The 15,854-nt window shown below is 44.7% G+C and overlaps 1 protein-coding gene across 5 annotated transcripts in view; it reads left to right on the top strand.

Annotated features, from left to right (window-relative positions):
• The window catches only part of LOC126995382 (alpha-1,3-mannosyl-glycoprotein 4-beta-N-acetylglucosaminyltransferase A-like), a 116,382-nt gene that overhangs the window by 65,165 nt on the left and 35,363 nt on the right, over positions 1–15,854 (top strand). For all 5 annotated transcript variants that reach the window (XM_050854892.1, XM_050854893.1, XM_050854889.1 and 2 more), the window contains exon 3: positions 2,247–2,384. In XM_050854892.1, the coding sequence (XP_050710849.1) occupies positions 2,247–2,384 (138 nt within the window). The remainder of the gene's footprint in view (positions 1–2,246; positions 2,385–15,854) is intronic.

Here is a 15,854-nt window from a genome sequence, read left to right on the forward strand (position 1 = left end):
GCTGCCACTTACACAGACATGCCTTCATAACCCTGGCAAGCTTCCCTCCTCCCCAAATCCTTCCCATTCCCCTTCTACCTGACAACCCCTTCCTCTTCTTTTCCTTTCCATCCCATTCCCTTCTTCCTGACACTCCCATCCCCCTCCCCTTCCCCTTCCTAACACCTCTTTCCCTTCTCCCTGACACATTCATACATACACACACACAAAAAAAAAAAACATACATAATTAAGGCAGACGGAGACTTGGCAACTGATTAATAACTTCATGTATGCATTAGAAAAAGATAGGAAGCCGTAGATATCTATACATTGACCTCCTCGCTTTGGAAATACTAGCTAGCAGGAAGAGAGGAGTATCAAGACACCTCTCCATCCGAAACTGATCTTTATTTTGGCCTCTCCTCTACTTCCGTTAACAGGAGCAATGTTCGCGGGTTTGTAGGCTTTTATTTGCTTTTGCGCTCGAGCTCCTTCCTTTACGCTAAAAAAAGAAGCTCGCAATACTGAAAGAAAAGCAGCAAGCAAAGAAAACGTAAACATCAAATATTCTCGTGCTTAAGTCCCCTGCAGCTGCCGTCTTGAGCCGCTCACACGCACCAGCTGCCTCCCTCCCATGCTTCTCATCCCCTCTGGAATCGACTCCCCTACCCCTTTCCTTTACCCTTCCTCTCCCCAATATCTTACCTCCTCCTTTCTTTTTTGACACCCCTCTCTCATTCCTTATTCTTTTTCTTTTTCCTTTGCCTCCATCTGTTTCCATCCTCCTTCCTGACCTGCACCCTCTTGCGCTTCCCCGTTTTCCTCCCCTACATCATTCTAACCCTTTCTCCCTTTTCTTTCCTAACGCCCATCTCCCCTGCGCTTTCCCCTTTCCCTTTCCTTCACTCCCCCATCACCTAGGTCCTACCCATTTCCCTTCTTCCTGACACCCCAGTCCCCTTTCCCTTCCTTTTCCTAGTACCCCTTTCCCTTCTACCTAACTCCCCCATCTCTTTCCCTCCTTCCCTCCTTCCTTTTCCTAGCGCCCAGCGTGGCTCATTATACGGTCATATGCATACGTGCTAGAAACTATTTAGTAACCCCAAAAGACGGCGATTTATTCAGCTCCAGTCACCGTTGTTGTTTTGTGACTCACTATTTCCTTGGATACTTTTACTTGTCTACCGATCGCACTCTACCAATACGTCACCCATTGCTACATTTCCCCTCTCTCATTTTATTTATTTATTTATTTTTTCACAGTAGTTGAGCGGTTGTTGGACACGGTGAAGCAAAGGCGTATCGATGTTGCTACTGAATTTTTTATTTATTTATTTTTTTTTTTTTTTTTTTTTTTTTTTTTTTTTTTTTTTTTTTAGTTGCGTGTGCCTCTCTTCACCAGACAGAGTTGCTGTTCTACTTCCGGGTTGAAGGCATTGACTCACAGGAGAAAAAATAAATATATAAATAATGCTGCTCACGGAAATCATGCATGCAGTGAGAATTTGTTCGGAATAGCAGGTGTGTGTGTGTGTGTGTGTGTGTGTGTGTGTGTGTGTGTGTGTGTGTGTGTGTGTGTGTGTGTGTGTGTGTGTATGTATTTATTTTCCTCTTGCGAAACTCCCAAATGACAGGTGTGTGTGTGTGTGTGTGTGTGTGTGTGTGTGTGAGAGAGAGAGAGAGAGAGAGAGAGAGAGAGAGAGAGAGAGAGAGAGAGAGAGAGAGAGAGAGAGAGAGAGAGAGAGAGAGAGAGAGAGAGAGACTATACAGACTTTACTATAACGCAGCATGTCTTTGGTTGCAACGTGTGAGAGAGAGAGAGAGAGAGAGAGAGAGAGAGAGAGAGAGAGAGAGAGAGAGAGAGAGAGAGAGAGAGAGAGAGAGAGAGAGAGAGAGAGAGAGAGACTTAAACAGACAATACTATAACGCAGCATGTCTTTGGTTGCAACGTGAGAGAGAGAGAGAGAGAGAGAGAGAGAGAGAGAGAGAGAGAGAGAGAGAGAGAGAGACTTATACAGACAATACTATAACGCAGCAAGTCTTTGGTTGAAAAGTGAGAGAGATAGAGAGAGAGAGAGAGAGAGAGAGAGAGAGAGAGAGAGAGAGACTTAATCAGACTTTAATATATCGCAGCATGTCTTTGGTTGCAACGTGAGAGAGAGATAGAGAGAGAGAGAGAGAGAGAGAGAGAGAGAGAGAGAGAGAGAGAGAGAGAGACTTAATCAGACTTTACTATAACGCAGCATGTCTTTGGTTGCGTTGCAGACCTGAGCGGGGAACAGGCGCTAGTGCAGAGGGTGGCCGAGCTGCGGGAGAGGCTGTACCACGCCGAGATGCTCAACCAGGAGCGCCTTCAGGACGTCATGGTGCTCTCGCAGAAGTTCAACGCCATGCTTCAGCCGGGTAAGTGTCTCAACGCTGGTTTCTTGAGAGGTTGCGACATTTATTTATTTATTTATTTATTTATTTTTTACAACAAAGGAGACAGCTCAAGGGCACACAAAAAAGGAAACTAATAAAAAAAAGCCTGCTACTCGCTGCTCCTATCTAATTATACTGAGTCGCGATAAACTATAGTTATATGTTTAATGGGTCGCCGATTCTTTACACATAACCAAACACCAGGCAGCAGAAGAAAACACATGCGGCTCTGAGGGTCATATTCTTTAACATTTCGGCGCCCAAGCACACACACATTTGACAAGGCATTCGTAGCGGTTTGGAGCATTTCTATAAGTATTGTTATGACCCCGTTGGTAGTTCGACCATTCTTGTGTACCATGAACGCGGAGTAACACTCATTAAAACCCAATTAGTCTCCTTTTCGACCTTTGGTAATAGTTGCTGTGATAGGCGAAAGGGTCTAAGAACTCCGACCTACGGAAGTACTTTGGAGCAAAGTACAAGTCTTGGCACAATGTTAATACGCGATCGACTAAGCTCTCACCGACCCGGGTCGCCACTTCGCTAATTGAATACTAGACGACGAGAGGGAAGCACAAGTTCTAAGTAACGTCTAGAGACTGGCATGTGTCTTGAGATTGATGCCAAGATAAAACTAGATCGCAGTTACATTAAATGAAGAACACTGTGCCTAGAGAATGACTTGAAGGCGGGAAGTATTTACCAAACATGTGTTAAATATTATTTTCTATGCGCTTCCGTGGTCCAGTGGTTAGCGTGACTAGCTGCGAATCCGCGGGTCCGGGTTCGAGTCCCGGACCGGGTAGTCGGCGTGCAGCTCACCCAGCTGTTCATCGTCCCTCTTGGGCAGGTCGATAAATGGAAACCTGGGGAAGGTAGACTGTGATAACCCGGATGTCGCACTGGCACAAGGGCCAATGCAACGGAGAAGAGCACCGCGGCCACGCGCAGCTATAGCGTACCCCTCCAACTTTACCTATAGTGACCCGCACCACATGAATGAAGACCCGCGAGTTAGATCTCCGTGTGATAGCTGCCGTGCGTTCACTCTTAGTACGTAAATCCCTCTTTGCTTGTGTTTGGTCACGCACCGGCTGTGCTTCTTTGTGGCTTGTGGTTTACTCCCACATTCACATTCAGTGTAGCGTCAAGCCATACAAGTCAAGAGGCAGGGCGAGGCGGTTCGAACCCCAGTGCCGCCACGTGTCGTCAGGAAGGGCACCCAAACCATTAGCCACAACCTCCAAACAGCGACCCCCTATGAACATGGGTGAAAACTAGTCAAGAGCAAGAATTCAGTTTAGCATCTTCGGTGTAGAAACAAGACCAGTAGGTGCTCGAGAAACTCACCACTGATACGAAAGGAGGAGACTGTGATGAGTGTTGTGTGCCTTATCTTTTTTTTATAGGGGGTGGAGGTCATGAGAGGACACAAAGGGGGAGGAGTCCGATGATGTGAGATGGTTGTTTTCTGTTTGTGTATGTTTTATTTACCGCCCCTTCCTGTCTTTTCTGCGAACAATACTTTTCAGAGAGAGAGAGAGAGAGAGAGAGGGAGAGAGACGGACGTGACTTCGGTGCATTGAGTCGGCATGTTTTCACACGCATCAAACACAAGTTGCCTCAATAGTATAATTTCCCTTTCATGCGGCGGTTCCGTTAGCTGTTGTTTGAGTAAATCATCATATCAGCCTCATTCCTACTACTACTACTACTACTACTACTATTACTACTACTATTATTATTATACTACTTAATACTTCAACTATCTTCCTCCTCTTACTTCTCATCCTCCTCGTGTGTGTGTGTGTGTGTGTGTGTGTGTGTGTGTGTGTTAGCTCGTTAGACTGTTTCACACCCTCATCACTAAACACTGTAACAAACACCCGGGGTAGTCAGTGTAAACCCGTCGCTCCTCGGTGTCAACAAGGTCAGCGTTTAAGGAAGGTAAATGTACCCCTTCTCGTTGGCAGACTTAAACATTTTTTCTTATAAGCTGTGAATGTGAAGTGGCTGAGACAAAACACTGGCGGGCTCGTGTTTCCTTGGCGTTATTTTTTCAGAGTAAGCTTACAGAGTGGTGGTAGTTATATCATCCTTTGTCGTTGGCAGTCTTTAACATTATTTTCTTTTATGATGTGAATGTGAAGTGGCTGACAGAAAACACCGGCGGGTTCAAGTGTCCTTGATGTTATTTTTTTTCAAAGTATAGCCCATATGTAGGCAGTACTGTGACAAGGACAAAACTAGATCAAAGAACCATCAGCACTGCGCCGCTCCCCAGCCGAAAAAACGAGCATCAATGTGTTAGAAATGAAATTAGATGAACTTTTCCTTGTAGTAGCACCTTAAGCGTTTCATTAAATCGAAAATACATCCATGCATCATGAGTATATTTTCACTACTAAATCTGTACATCGTTAAGGAACTCATGTTATTGTATCGTGCGACAATGTACTATTGTTAAAGTAATCTCGTCATAGAATGTAGAAGATAATAGAGAAAGGGAAATAACAAATACGTAATGCATGTCGTCCTTTCCTGCGTCTCCGTGATACCGTGGTTAGCATTCTTAATGAATCTGCGGGCCTGGGTCCTAGTCCCGGCCTGGACAGTCGACGCGCAGCTCACCCAGCCCTTCATCCTTCCTTTCGGGATAATCAATAAATGGGAACCTGGGGACACATGGGGAAGGTAAGTGCGGTTACCCGGATGTTGCACTGGCCCTGTGTCCCGGGTTAATGGGTTCTCACCTACTAGGTTCAAGGGCCACTGGTATGGAGATAAGCACCGCGGCCACGCGCAGCTAACAGCGTATGCTCTCAACTTTACCTTTCCCTGCAAGTGTGTCAAAAACAGTGTCGCTCTCTGACGGCAGCTGCTTCCTCTACTTCGTTTCTTTATTTTTTTTCTGGTTTTCCATGCCAAACACGTCCCTCTTTCCCTCTCCCTCCCTTCCTCTATTCAGTATTCGCCCTGCCGCCTGCCTGTCTATCTGCCTGCCTGTCTGCCTGTCCGCCAATCACCCTCGTGCCTCTTCCTTTTTCCTTCCTCTCGCTCTGCATATTTAATTTCATTTTACGTTCCCCGCCAGGCGAGTTCAAGGATTCATCGCTCCATTTCATCAGTCAGTCGCAGTCGGTGTCGCCTTTCAGTATTCTTTTTAATTTCTCTCTTTCCGAGTGAGTTTACGTAGAAAGAGAGAACACACATGCTCATAATCCCCTTCAGCTGCTGCCCACACAAGCACTTATAGATGTTTATTTGGCTCCTCTATCTAGCTGACCTATCTCTCTCTCTCTCTCTCTCTCTCTCAAATATTTTTATATGGTCAGAAAACTGGTCATCATTGAATATAGCCTTTTTTCGTATACTGATAGAGTGCAGCTTACCGGCTTATCTACTATTACCAACTGCTACCTACCTTACGTCACCCTCCTGCTATTTTAATCTGCACCTCCTGACATATGGATCTTGTACCTGGCGACGGGAGGAACACAGGATCTGTCGAGAAGCTTTAGGTCCGAACGGAAGGTTATCCTGCAATTGAGAAAAGTGTGACTGTGTGAGATGATGAAGGCTCCGCGATGGGCTGGACCACCACTTCGTCAATAATGGGTTAAAAGTCCATATTCTGAAACGTATCGGGTTCCCATCATGACGACTATTTTCCAAGGCCACAGAGAAGATTAACCGGGTTTTCACGGGTGATTTTCCCTCTCAAGGTGCAGAAGTTGTTTAAAGCTATCACTAGGATCACAAAACAGTCCATGAAAATCCCCGCAGCTTTTACGAGAGGCTTTTCAAACAGGCGAACTGAGGCGCCGATACGGGCTGAAAAAATATACAGAGAGAAGTAGGCTACACAGCAAGAGGCTTTAAAATGAGTGGTAAAAAGTAAACCTGGCCTGCAGTAAGAGAAGTTTGACGTGTAAGATTCTATACTGACAAGGGGCTTCATATTGGCTGGTAAAAAGTATATATGGGCTGCAGTAAGAAAAGTTTGACGAACAGTGATTTATTTGTAAGACGCAGTACTGGCAAGAGGCTTTAAAATGAGTGGTAAAAAGTAAACCTGGGCTGCAGTAAGAAGTTTGACGTGTAAGATTCTATACTGACTAGGGGCTTCATATTGGCTGGTAAAAAGTAAACAAACCTGGGCTGCAGTAAGAGAAGTTTGACGTGTAAGATTCTATATTGACTAGGGGCTTCATATTGGCTGGTTAAAAGTAAACAAACCTGGGCTGCAGTAAGAGAAGTTTGACGTGTAAGATTCTATACTGACTAGGGGCTTCATATTGGCTGGTTAAAAGTAAACAAACCTGGGCTGCAGTAGAGAAGTTTGACGTGTAAGATTCTATATTGACTAGGGGCTTCATATTGGCTGGTAAAAAGTAAACAAACCTGGGCTGCAGTAAGAGAAGTTTGACGTGTAAGATGCAGTACTGACAAGAGGCTTCACAATTGGCTGGTAAAAAGTATATATGGGCTGCAGTAAGAAAAGTTTGACGTGTAAGATGGAGTACCGACAAGAGGCTTCAAATTGGCTTGTAAAAAGTATATATGGGCTGCAGTAAGAAAAGTTTGACGTGTAAGATGCAGTACTGACAAGAGGTTTCACACTTGGCTGGTAAAAAGTAAATATGGGCTGCAGTAAGAGAAGTTTGACGTGTAAGATGCAGTACTGACAAGAGGCTTCACAATTGGCTGGTAAAAAGTATATATGGGCTGCAGTAAGAAAAGTTTGACGTGTAAGTTGCAGTACTGACAAGAGGCTTCAAATTGGCTTGTAAAAAGTATATATGGGCTGCAGTAAGAAAAGTTTGACGTGTAAGTTGCAGTACTGACAAGAGGCTTCAAATTGGCTTGTAAAAAGTATATATGGGCTGCAGTAAGAAAAGTTTGACGTGTAAGTTGCAATACTGACAAGAGGCTTCAAATTGGCTTGTAAAAAGTATATATGGGCTGCAGTAAGAAAAGTTTGACGTGTAAGTTGCAATATTGACAAGAGGCTTCATATTGGCTGTTAAAAAGAAAACCTGGGCTGCTGGAAGAAAAGTTTGACGAGCAGTGATTTAGGGTCGTATTTTAAAACATTTCGTCGCCCAAGTTCACATATTTGACATGGCTTTCGTAGGAGCTGTAGGCCTCTCCAGGGGTAGTTTTATGACCCTGGTGGTAGTTTAACCCTTCTTCTGTGCCATGAGACTTAAAAAACACTCATGAAGACCCGATTGATCCCCTCTTTGACCTTTAGAAATAGTCGATGTGAGAAGCGATGGTGTCTTAAAATACAGCCCTTACACCCTTCATGTCCCCTGCTGCGTCCACCACCATGACCGAGTACACACACACACACACCTGCCGACGCGTCCATTACACCCCATTACTGTGTGTTACCTGGGAGGGCTGAGCTTATGTATCACCCCATCCCTCGCGCTTAAATGTATCATGTGTCACCTCGGCAACACACACACACACACACACACACACACACACACACACACACACACACAAGGTCAGGGGTTGAATTACGAGTGATGAGGAGAACGAGGTAAGGCAAGGCTCTGCACCTCCACCACTACCACTTCCATCACCATCACCACCACCTCCACCACCATCGTCACCACCTCCACCACCATCACCACCACAAACACTACCACCACAACTGCTACACCCACTACCGCCACAACCACCACCAACAACAACATTACCACTACCACCACCAACACCACTAACCCAACACCTACAATATCACCACTTCCACTACCACCACCACCACCACTACCATTCACACCCAACCATCACCACCACCACCACCACCACTACGCTGTCTCTTGATACCGTTGCTTTGCTTTGGTTGTTTCTTTCTTCTTTTCATTCGCTGGGTTCGTTTTTTCTTATAATTATTAGGAGGTGCTCGTCTGTTTCATGTGTGTGTGTGTGTGTGTGTGTGTGTGTGTGTGTGTGTGACAGTGTGTGACAGTGTGTTCTCTCCTTCACTTCCTGTCCACTACCGCCTCAAATATAACCTAGGAGACGTACCAAGAAGTTAATAGATGCTCTCCCACATTCTCCAGTTGGGTTCAATCATCCGTCTGCCAGTCTGTCATCCTCTACCCCCACATATTAAATTATCCGGCTGAGCAGAGGTATAAATAGCCTACATGACAGTCGCTTGAGATGTGTTCACGGGACTAGAGGATCATACGGCTAGACAAGGTGGTGATGGTGGTGGTTGGGGGAGGCTTGGGGGCGGTGAGTGGTCATGGTGGTGGTGGTGATGGTGGTTGGGGGAGGCTTGGGGGGCCGTGGTGGTGGGTGTGGAGCCGGTGGTGGTGGTGGTTGGGGGAGGCTTGGGGGCGGTGAGTGGTCATGGTGGTGGTGATGGTGGGGGGCCGTGGTGGTGGTGGTGGTTGGGGGCTGTAGTGGTGGTGGGTGTGGAGCCGGTGATGGTGGTGGTGTGTTGCTGTTATTGCCATCGTTTGAGAGGTTGTATTCACCTCGTTGGCTACGCATCAAAAGCAGTGGTGCCGAAAGGACGAGGTGGTGTTTTTTTTATTTGTGTGTGTATGTGTCTGTGTGTTTGTGTGTGTTAGCAGAAAGACGTTCCAGCACACACACACACACACACACACACACACACACACACACACACACATACATACATCCATACGTGCATTCCCACATACCCACTCCCGGTGGCTGAGTCGTCAAAGTAACGGCCTCGTGTTCAGGAGGACGCGAGTTCAATCCCCGCCCGGTGCCACCAAGCTGGGATTTTTCAGCCGCCGCCGAGTGGCTTAAAACTACCCACATGCTGTCCAGAAGACCACCTATCTACCCGGACTCTAGATTCTAGGATCAAAGATGAGCTCTGGGAGGGCAGCATGAGCCAATGCAAGATGGCGCCACTATAAACACTCGCCTGCGCCAGAACGGGCTGGGCCGACCATCAGGACCCACCGGAAAGAAGCCTTGGACCGACCATCAGGATCCACCGGGATGAAGCCTACCGGCGCAATAGGCTGCAATGTAAAAAAAAAAAAAAAAAAAAATCTAAATATTTGCCTATCAATCTATCTATCTATCTATCTGCCTATCTACATTCGTAAATACATACATACATACATACATACTTTCAATGACCGTGTATGTGCGAGAATAAAATGCTACAAAAAAATAATAAAAGGAGAACGAAACAATGCAAGCAAACAAGAAAGAAAGAAAAATAGGCGAGAGAGAGAGAGAGAGAGAGAGAGAGAGAGACGAACAGACAGAGAGACAGTTATTTTCAGTGCTATGGTGCCTTGGAGGTGATGGCTGTACCTTGCATACGTCGAACCCTCAGCCTGAAGTGGTCTTGTCGGAGTTCATCACCAGCAGGATCACGCGCTCCCGAGATGTTTTGTGCATTTCCGTGTTGTGATTATGATATTCTTGCCTGGTCTGGCGCCTCGTCTAGTGATGAGCTCCTTTCTTCTCAAACATTTCACCGCCCATGCACACACATTTGACAAGGCTTTCATAGGAGTTGTGGGGATTTCCATGGATAGTTTCGTTACCCTGATGGTAGTTTGACGAAGCTTCAGTGCAATGAACGTGAAAAAATACTCACAAGAACTTGATTAATCTCCTTTTCAGCCCTTGGAAATTGTTGAGGTGAGAGGCGGAATCGTCTGAGTATACCAAACCAAGAAGCGATTTATCTCAGTAAGAGGGAGTACACCAAGGTCAGACAGTGAGAGGGGTCAGAACGTTGAGAATGCCTTTGGTCTGCCGTGGACTAGTAATGGCTGATAATGGGGTGATGATGGTGTCTCAGAATTGCCCACCTTTGCACAGCCCATTGGCTCTATTCTTCATTTGCCTCAAGCGGCGGGGGAAAATAGGGTTATAAGTATTAAGACAAAAAGAATTGCCGTTGTTCGTATTTGATATATATATATATATATATATATATATATATATATATATATATATATATATATATATATATATATATATATATATATATATATATATATATATATATATATATATATCAGGGTTGGCAAAAACCAATGGTTTAAAAAAAACTTTTTATTTTGTTTAAACCAGGTTTTTTTTGCTTTAAACCTTTTTTCTTTTTTTTTTTTTTCTTTTTTTTTTCAGTATGTTTATTCCAGTAATACTATCCGTATATACATATATGAGTTTGAAAAGGAATTATAGATATATTTAGAGATGGATTTAGCAAAATATTCATTTGATCTTCATGCAATCTGTAAAAGAGGCAAAGTGCAGCTTCTCTAACATGCTTTTTAATTGCAATGTTAAAGAGTAGTAAAACATGGATGACCTCTTCTAATTTTCCAGTTGCATGCTACAAAAACAGTTGTAAGAGAGAGAGAGGGGCTTTCCTGTTTTTTAAACAATTTATCTGCTGTTTAGTGAAGTGGCAAACATATATATATATATATATATATATATATATATATATATATATATATATATATATATATATATATATATATATATATATATATATATATATATATATATATATATATATATATATATATATATATTTGCCACTTCACTAAACAGCAGATAAATTGTTTTAAAAAAATACTTTCCAACAATGCATACAGAAAAATACTGGTAGCTAAATTATGTGTAAATTCAAATGTAGTACAATACTTATTCATACTTATTGTTTTCTGAAACTTACTGAGCAAATGCATATAACATACTGTACTGCACTAAGCCACAAATGGTTTAAACCAATAAAAAAAACAGTGGTTTAAACGAACTAATAAAACCATTTTTTTTTTCTTTTGTGTGTATCTTTGTTAGTTTCATAAGTATTGTGGTTTTAACTATATGTAAGATTTTAATTATGTACAGCAGGGTTGGCAGTTTAAACCAGGGGTGTCAAACTCAAAACCCTTGGAGGCCCAATTCATGCTCTGAAGTGCCGTCATGGGGGACAACAAGGGTGGAAAATACATTGACAAGATTGAAGTTACCGTGATACCGCGGGCCATTTATGACTATCCCGCGGGCCATTTATGACACCCCTGGTTTAAACCAAAAAAACATCAATAAAAGCAGTGTTTTTTGTGAATCTTTTTTAGTTTCATCAGGTATTGTGGTTTTAATTATATGTGGTTTTATTATTTTTTATTATGCACAGTCATTTTACTAACACCAGGATGAAAGCGTCAGTTAGTAAACTCAAATCTCAGTCAAATGAGTAACTGAAAACATAATTTTGGTATATATATATATATATATATATATATATATATATATATATATATATATATATATATATATATATATATATATATATATATATATATATATATATATATATATATATATATATATATATATATATATATATATATATATATATATATATATATATATATATATATATATATATATATATATATATATATATATATATATAATGTACCAAAATTATGTTTTCAGTTACTCTTGAGTTACAGCATTTGACTGGAGATTTGAGTTTACCAACTGACGTTTTCATCCTGGTGTTAGTAACATGACTGTGCATAATAAAAAATAATAAAACCATATATAATTAAAACCACAATACCTGATAAAACTAAAAAAGATTCACAAAAAACACTGCTTTTATTGATGTTTTTTTGGTTTAAACCAGGGGTGTCAAACTCATGGCCCGCGGGATAGTCATAAATGCCCCGCGGTATCACGGTAACTTCAATCTTGTCAATGTATTTTCTACCCTTGTTGGCCCTCAAAGGGTTTTGAGTTTGACACCCCTGGTTTAAACAGCCAACCCTGCTGTACATAATTAAAATCTTACATATAGTTAAAACCACAATACTGATGAAACTAACAAAGAAAAAAATTGTTTTATTAGTTGGTTTAAACCATTTGATTTAAACCGCCAACCATGATATATATATATATATATATATATATATATATATATATATATATATATATATATATATATCTATATATATATATATCTATATATATATATATATAATATATATATATTTTTTTTTTTTTTTGTTACGTGCTATCCTTTAGCGCCGGTAGACTTTCTTGAGGGGCCTGGTGATCGGCCCAAGCCCTTAATGGGGCAGGCAAGTGTTTATAGTGGTGCCATCTATTCTTGGCTCATGCTGCCCCCCCGGAGCTCATTCTTGATTTACTTGGACGGCTCCTCTAGAGTCCGGGTTGATGTGTGCTCTTCAGGACAGCATGTGGATAGTCTTAAGCTAAAGTCCCACTGACTTTACGACCTGCTAACGACCACCCGCGACCCCAAAATGCTGCGATTCACACCTACCGCTTCCCGACCACATAGGTGGCAGAGTAGTCGTGCGACCGAACGGCTACCGGCGGTCGTTTAGTGTCCGTCCAGTGTCCGTCCAGTGGGTGACCGGACAGCGACCATGGTAAGAGTCACACCTTGACCTCACACCTTGACCTCACACCTGGAGTCAGGCCAAGACGCCCCCCATACACCGACCGGTGACCGACAGGCAAGTTTCGAGAAATCGCACATGGTCGTGCGTGCGATCGTCATGTGTCTCCGTCCGCCGCACGACAGAAAAGGTCGGCTGGAGGGACCAAAACACTCCAGCCGACCTCTCAGGTCTCTGCCGGTCGTAGAAATGTTGCCTTCCGATTGCCGAATGGATTGCGTCTGGACGGCAAGCGGACTGTCACCGGTGGCCGACGTATGACCATTAGCTGGTGAACGGCGACCAGGTAGCGAGAGGACGCCGTCTAGTTCCCGTCAGGTAGTAGGGGGTCGCTGATGTTCGCCGTCCACTTTGCATCTGTCATTGGCCGTGGTCGACGTCCGGCCTTCCACCACACGGCGAGTTGTGCGGCGACTGGTGGTAGGTCAAATCACCCTTGACCGGAAATCGGGTACGTTCCTGAGAAGTGACGTCTCATGCCCCCCAGCCCGTCCAAGCTCCGGCCCGACTCAACCTGCTCCACAGGTCAAGTACACGGCCAGATGCGTATGGATCACCTCTGCCTGACGAAAATAAAGTACTGCAGGACATGATGTACACAGCAAAAACAATGAGAGTCTGTAGCGCTAATGGCTTTATCCATATAAAAAAGGATTGGTAATTTCATCTTTTGCTCTGCCCAAGTTGATGGAAATGCTTTAAAACGACTTTGAGCATTTTTTGCATGTCTACGGCAAATGGGGGATGTCACAACTATCCCTCACCAGCTGCAGTGAAGCACAGAATACTTTCATTATCTTTATAAGTAATTATATTTTCACAAGTAATTTACAGAAATAAGAATGAGAAAAGTGTAATATAACTGGATGATAATATTACTGTAACAACTGATAATAACGTATGGACTGAAAATTCTCCTAGTGTATGACAGTGCAGAGCACGTCAGAACCAGGTGGATACGGGAAATCACCGTCCTCATTGCAACAGGACGCGTACTGATTATTGCCTGTCGGTCACCGGTCGGCGTCTTGACCTGCCTCCAAGTGTGAGGTCAAGGCGTGAATCTTACCATGGTCGCCGTCCGGCCACCCACTGGACGGACATGCTGGGTTCACACATTCACGATTTGTGGTCCACGATGGCCTCCCGGAGAGCAGGTGGTAAAACCGTGACCTCTGGCCACGATCTGACTGCCGGATTACCCATGTGGCGGCTGTACAACGATGTACAAGGGTAGTACGCCGGAGCGAGAACGACGTTCCCGGACCAATCCCGATCCCACCCCGGAACCCTCCCGACCCACTTACGGCGCCCACGGAAAATGACAGTATATCACCACGGTTACAGCCGGTAACCCACGACCCACCCACGACGACCACGATGAAGTTACGGAGTTGCCTAGGTGCCTTCCCGGTGTTTCACGGACATCGGCGCCTAACCGTTGTAGCATCTTGGTATTTCTGCCGATGTATAAAAAGGGGGCGTTACCTGGAACTGGCACCAGTGTGTGTGCGTGTGCGTGTGTGTGTGTGTGTGTGTGTGTGTGTGTAGAAGAACGATTTACTACACGTTTAATGTGCAGGTAGGATATGGGTTGAATTTGCGGTTGCGGGGTGGGTGTGCGGGGCGGTTGTGGATATACTTTTTGTGGGCGTGGAGTGTGTGCAGGTGGCAAATGCTTTCAAATTACGGGGCAGGGCTGGCAGGATCTTTGGACCTCAGATAAGGTAGGGTCAGGTAGGCTACGTTTGAAGTGAACTTTGAGGGGATGAAGATTAAGGAAAGGGGATTATATGACCTGATGCTTCGGTGTTAATTGAGGGGCAAGGCTACTTAGGTCATTAGTGGCAACAAAATAATAAAGGCTGTAATTAGCCAGGTGTGTGTGTGTGTGTGTGTGTGTGTGTGTGTGTGTGTGTGTGTGTGTGTGTGTGTGTGTGTGTGTGTGTCCATCTCCACCGCCTCATCGAGGAGAGTGGTGGCGGCCTTCTTCCGTCCATTTTCCTGGGGCTGAGTAGCTACCTCTTGTGTCTGGGTAGCGGTACCTTCCTCCTGCAGGGGGGACTGGGGCTGCTCCGTAGCCATCTCGGCTGCTGCAGGGGTTAATAACACGAGCTTGTCGACCCGCAACACGTGCACGGAGGCGTCAGAGCGCTGGGTCATGGTGATGTGCGCGCTGGGAGGTCACTGGCCCAGCCCGGCAGCGTCCTGACAGCTTTATGAGGTCGGTAGGCGTCTGCAGCACACGTGATCAGACCGTGGCTGAGCGGGGAAACTCCAGGTGCTAGCTCGGACCCTTCCCGATGCCATCCCGGATAGTCACGGCATTTGCCAGTTGTCGGGGTGAGCCACGATCATTTTGCTCGCACCAAAATGATCGTGAGACACTACGTGTTAGCCCATATGCACGCCCGTTAGTGGTGCGGGCGCGGGTTTTATAGTGGCACCTGAAAGGCCCATGTTACCCCCAAAGCTCATCTTTATTGCTATGCAACTAGAACTCGTGACATGTAGGTGACGGCAAATGACACAAAGTTTCAAGGTAGCACTGGTGGGGATTCGAACCCATGCGTCGACATCAGTCCGATCCCAAGCTCACCACCTTATCCACTAGGCCACCGACGTCCAAGGTTTTCTACGGCGGGGTTACGATGCCGCGCCGGAAATCCAAAGTATGTCAAGGTTAGTCACGGATACAATGCCGATTCACCATTTTTGCGTGTCGGGAGGGCACCGTGACCACAAACCGTGAATGTGTGAACCCAGCAACACTGAACAACCGCCGGTAGCCGTTCGGTCGCACGACTGCTCGGCCACCTATGTGGTCGGGAAGCGGTGGGTGTGAATCGCAGCATTTTGGGGTCGGAGGTGGTCGTTAGCAGGTCGTAAAGTCAGTGTGACTCAGGCTTTAGGCCACTCGACGGTGACTGAAAAATCCTTGTTGGTAGCGGCGGATTCTAACCCGCGTCGTCCA

The sequence above is a fragment of the Eriocheir sinensis genome, chromosome 1, assembly GCF_024679095.1.
Source record: "Eriocheir sinensis breed Jianghai 21 chromosome 1, ASM2467909v1, whole genome shotgun sequence".
NCBI classification, from domain to species: domain Eukaryota; kingdom Metazoa; phylum Arthropoda; class Malacostraca; order Decapoda; family Varunidae; genus Eriocheir; species Eriocheir sinensis.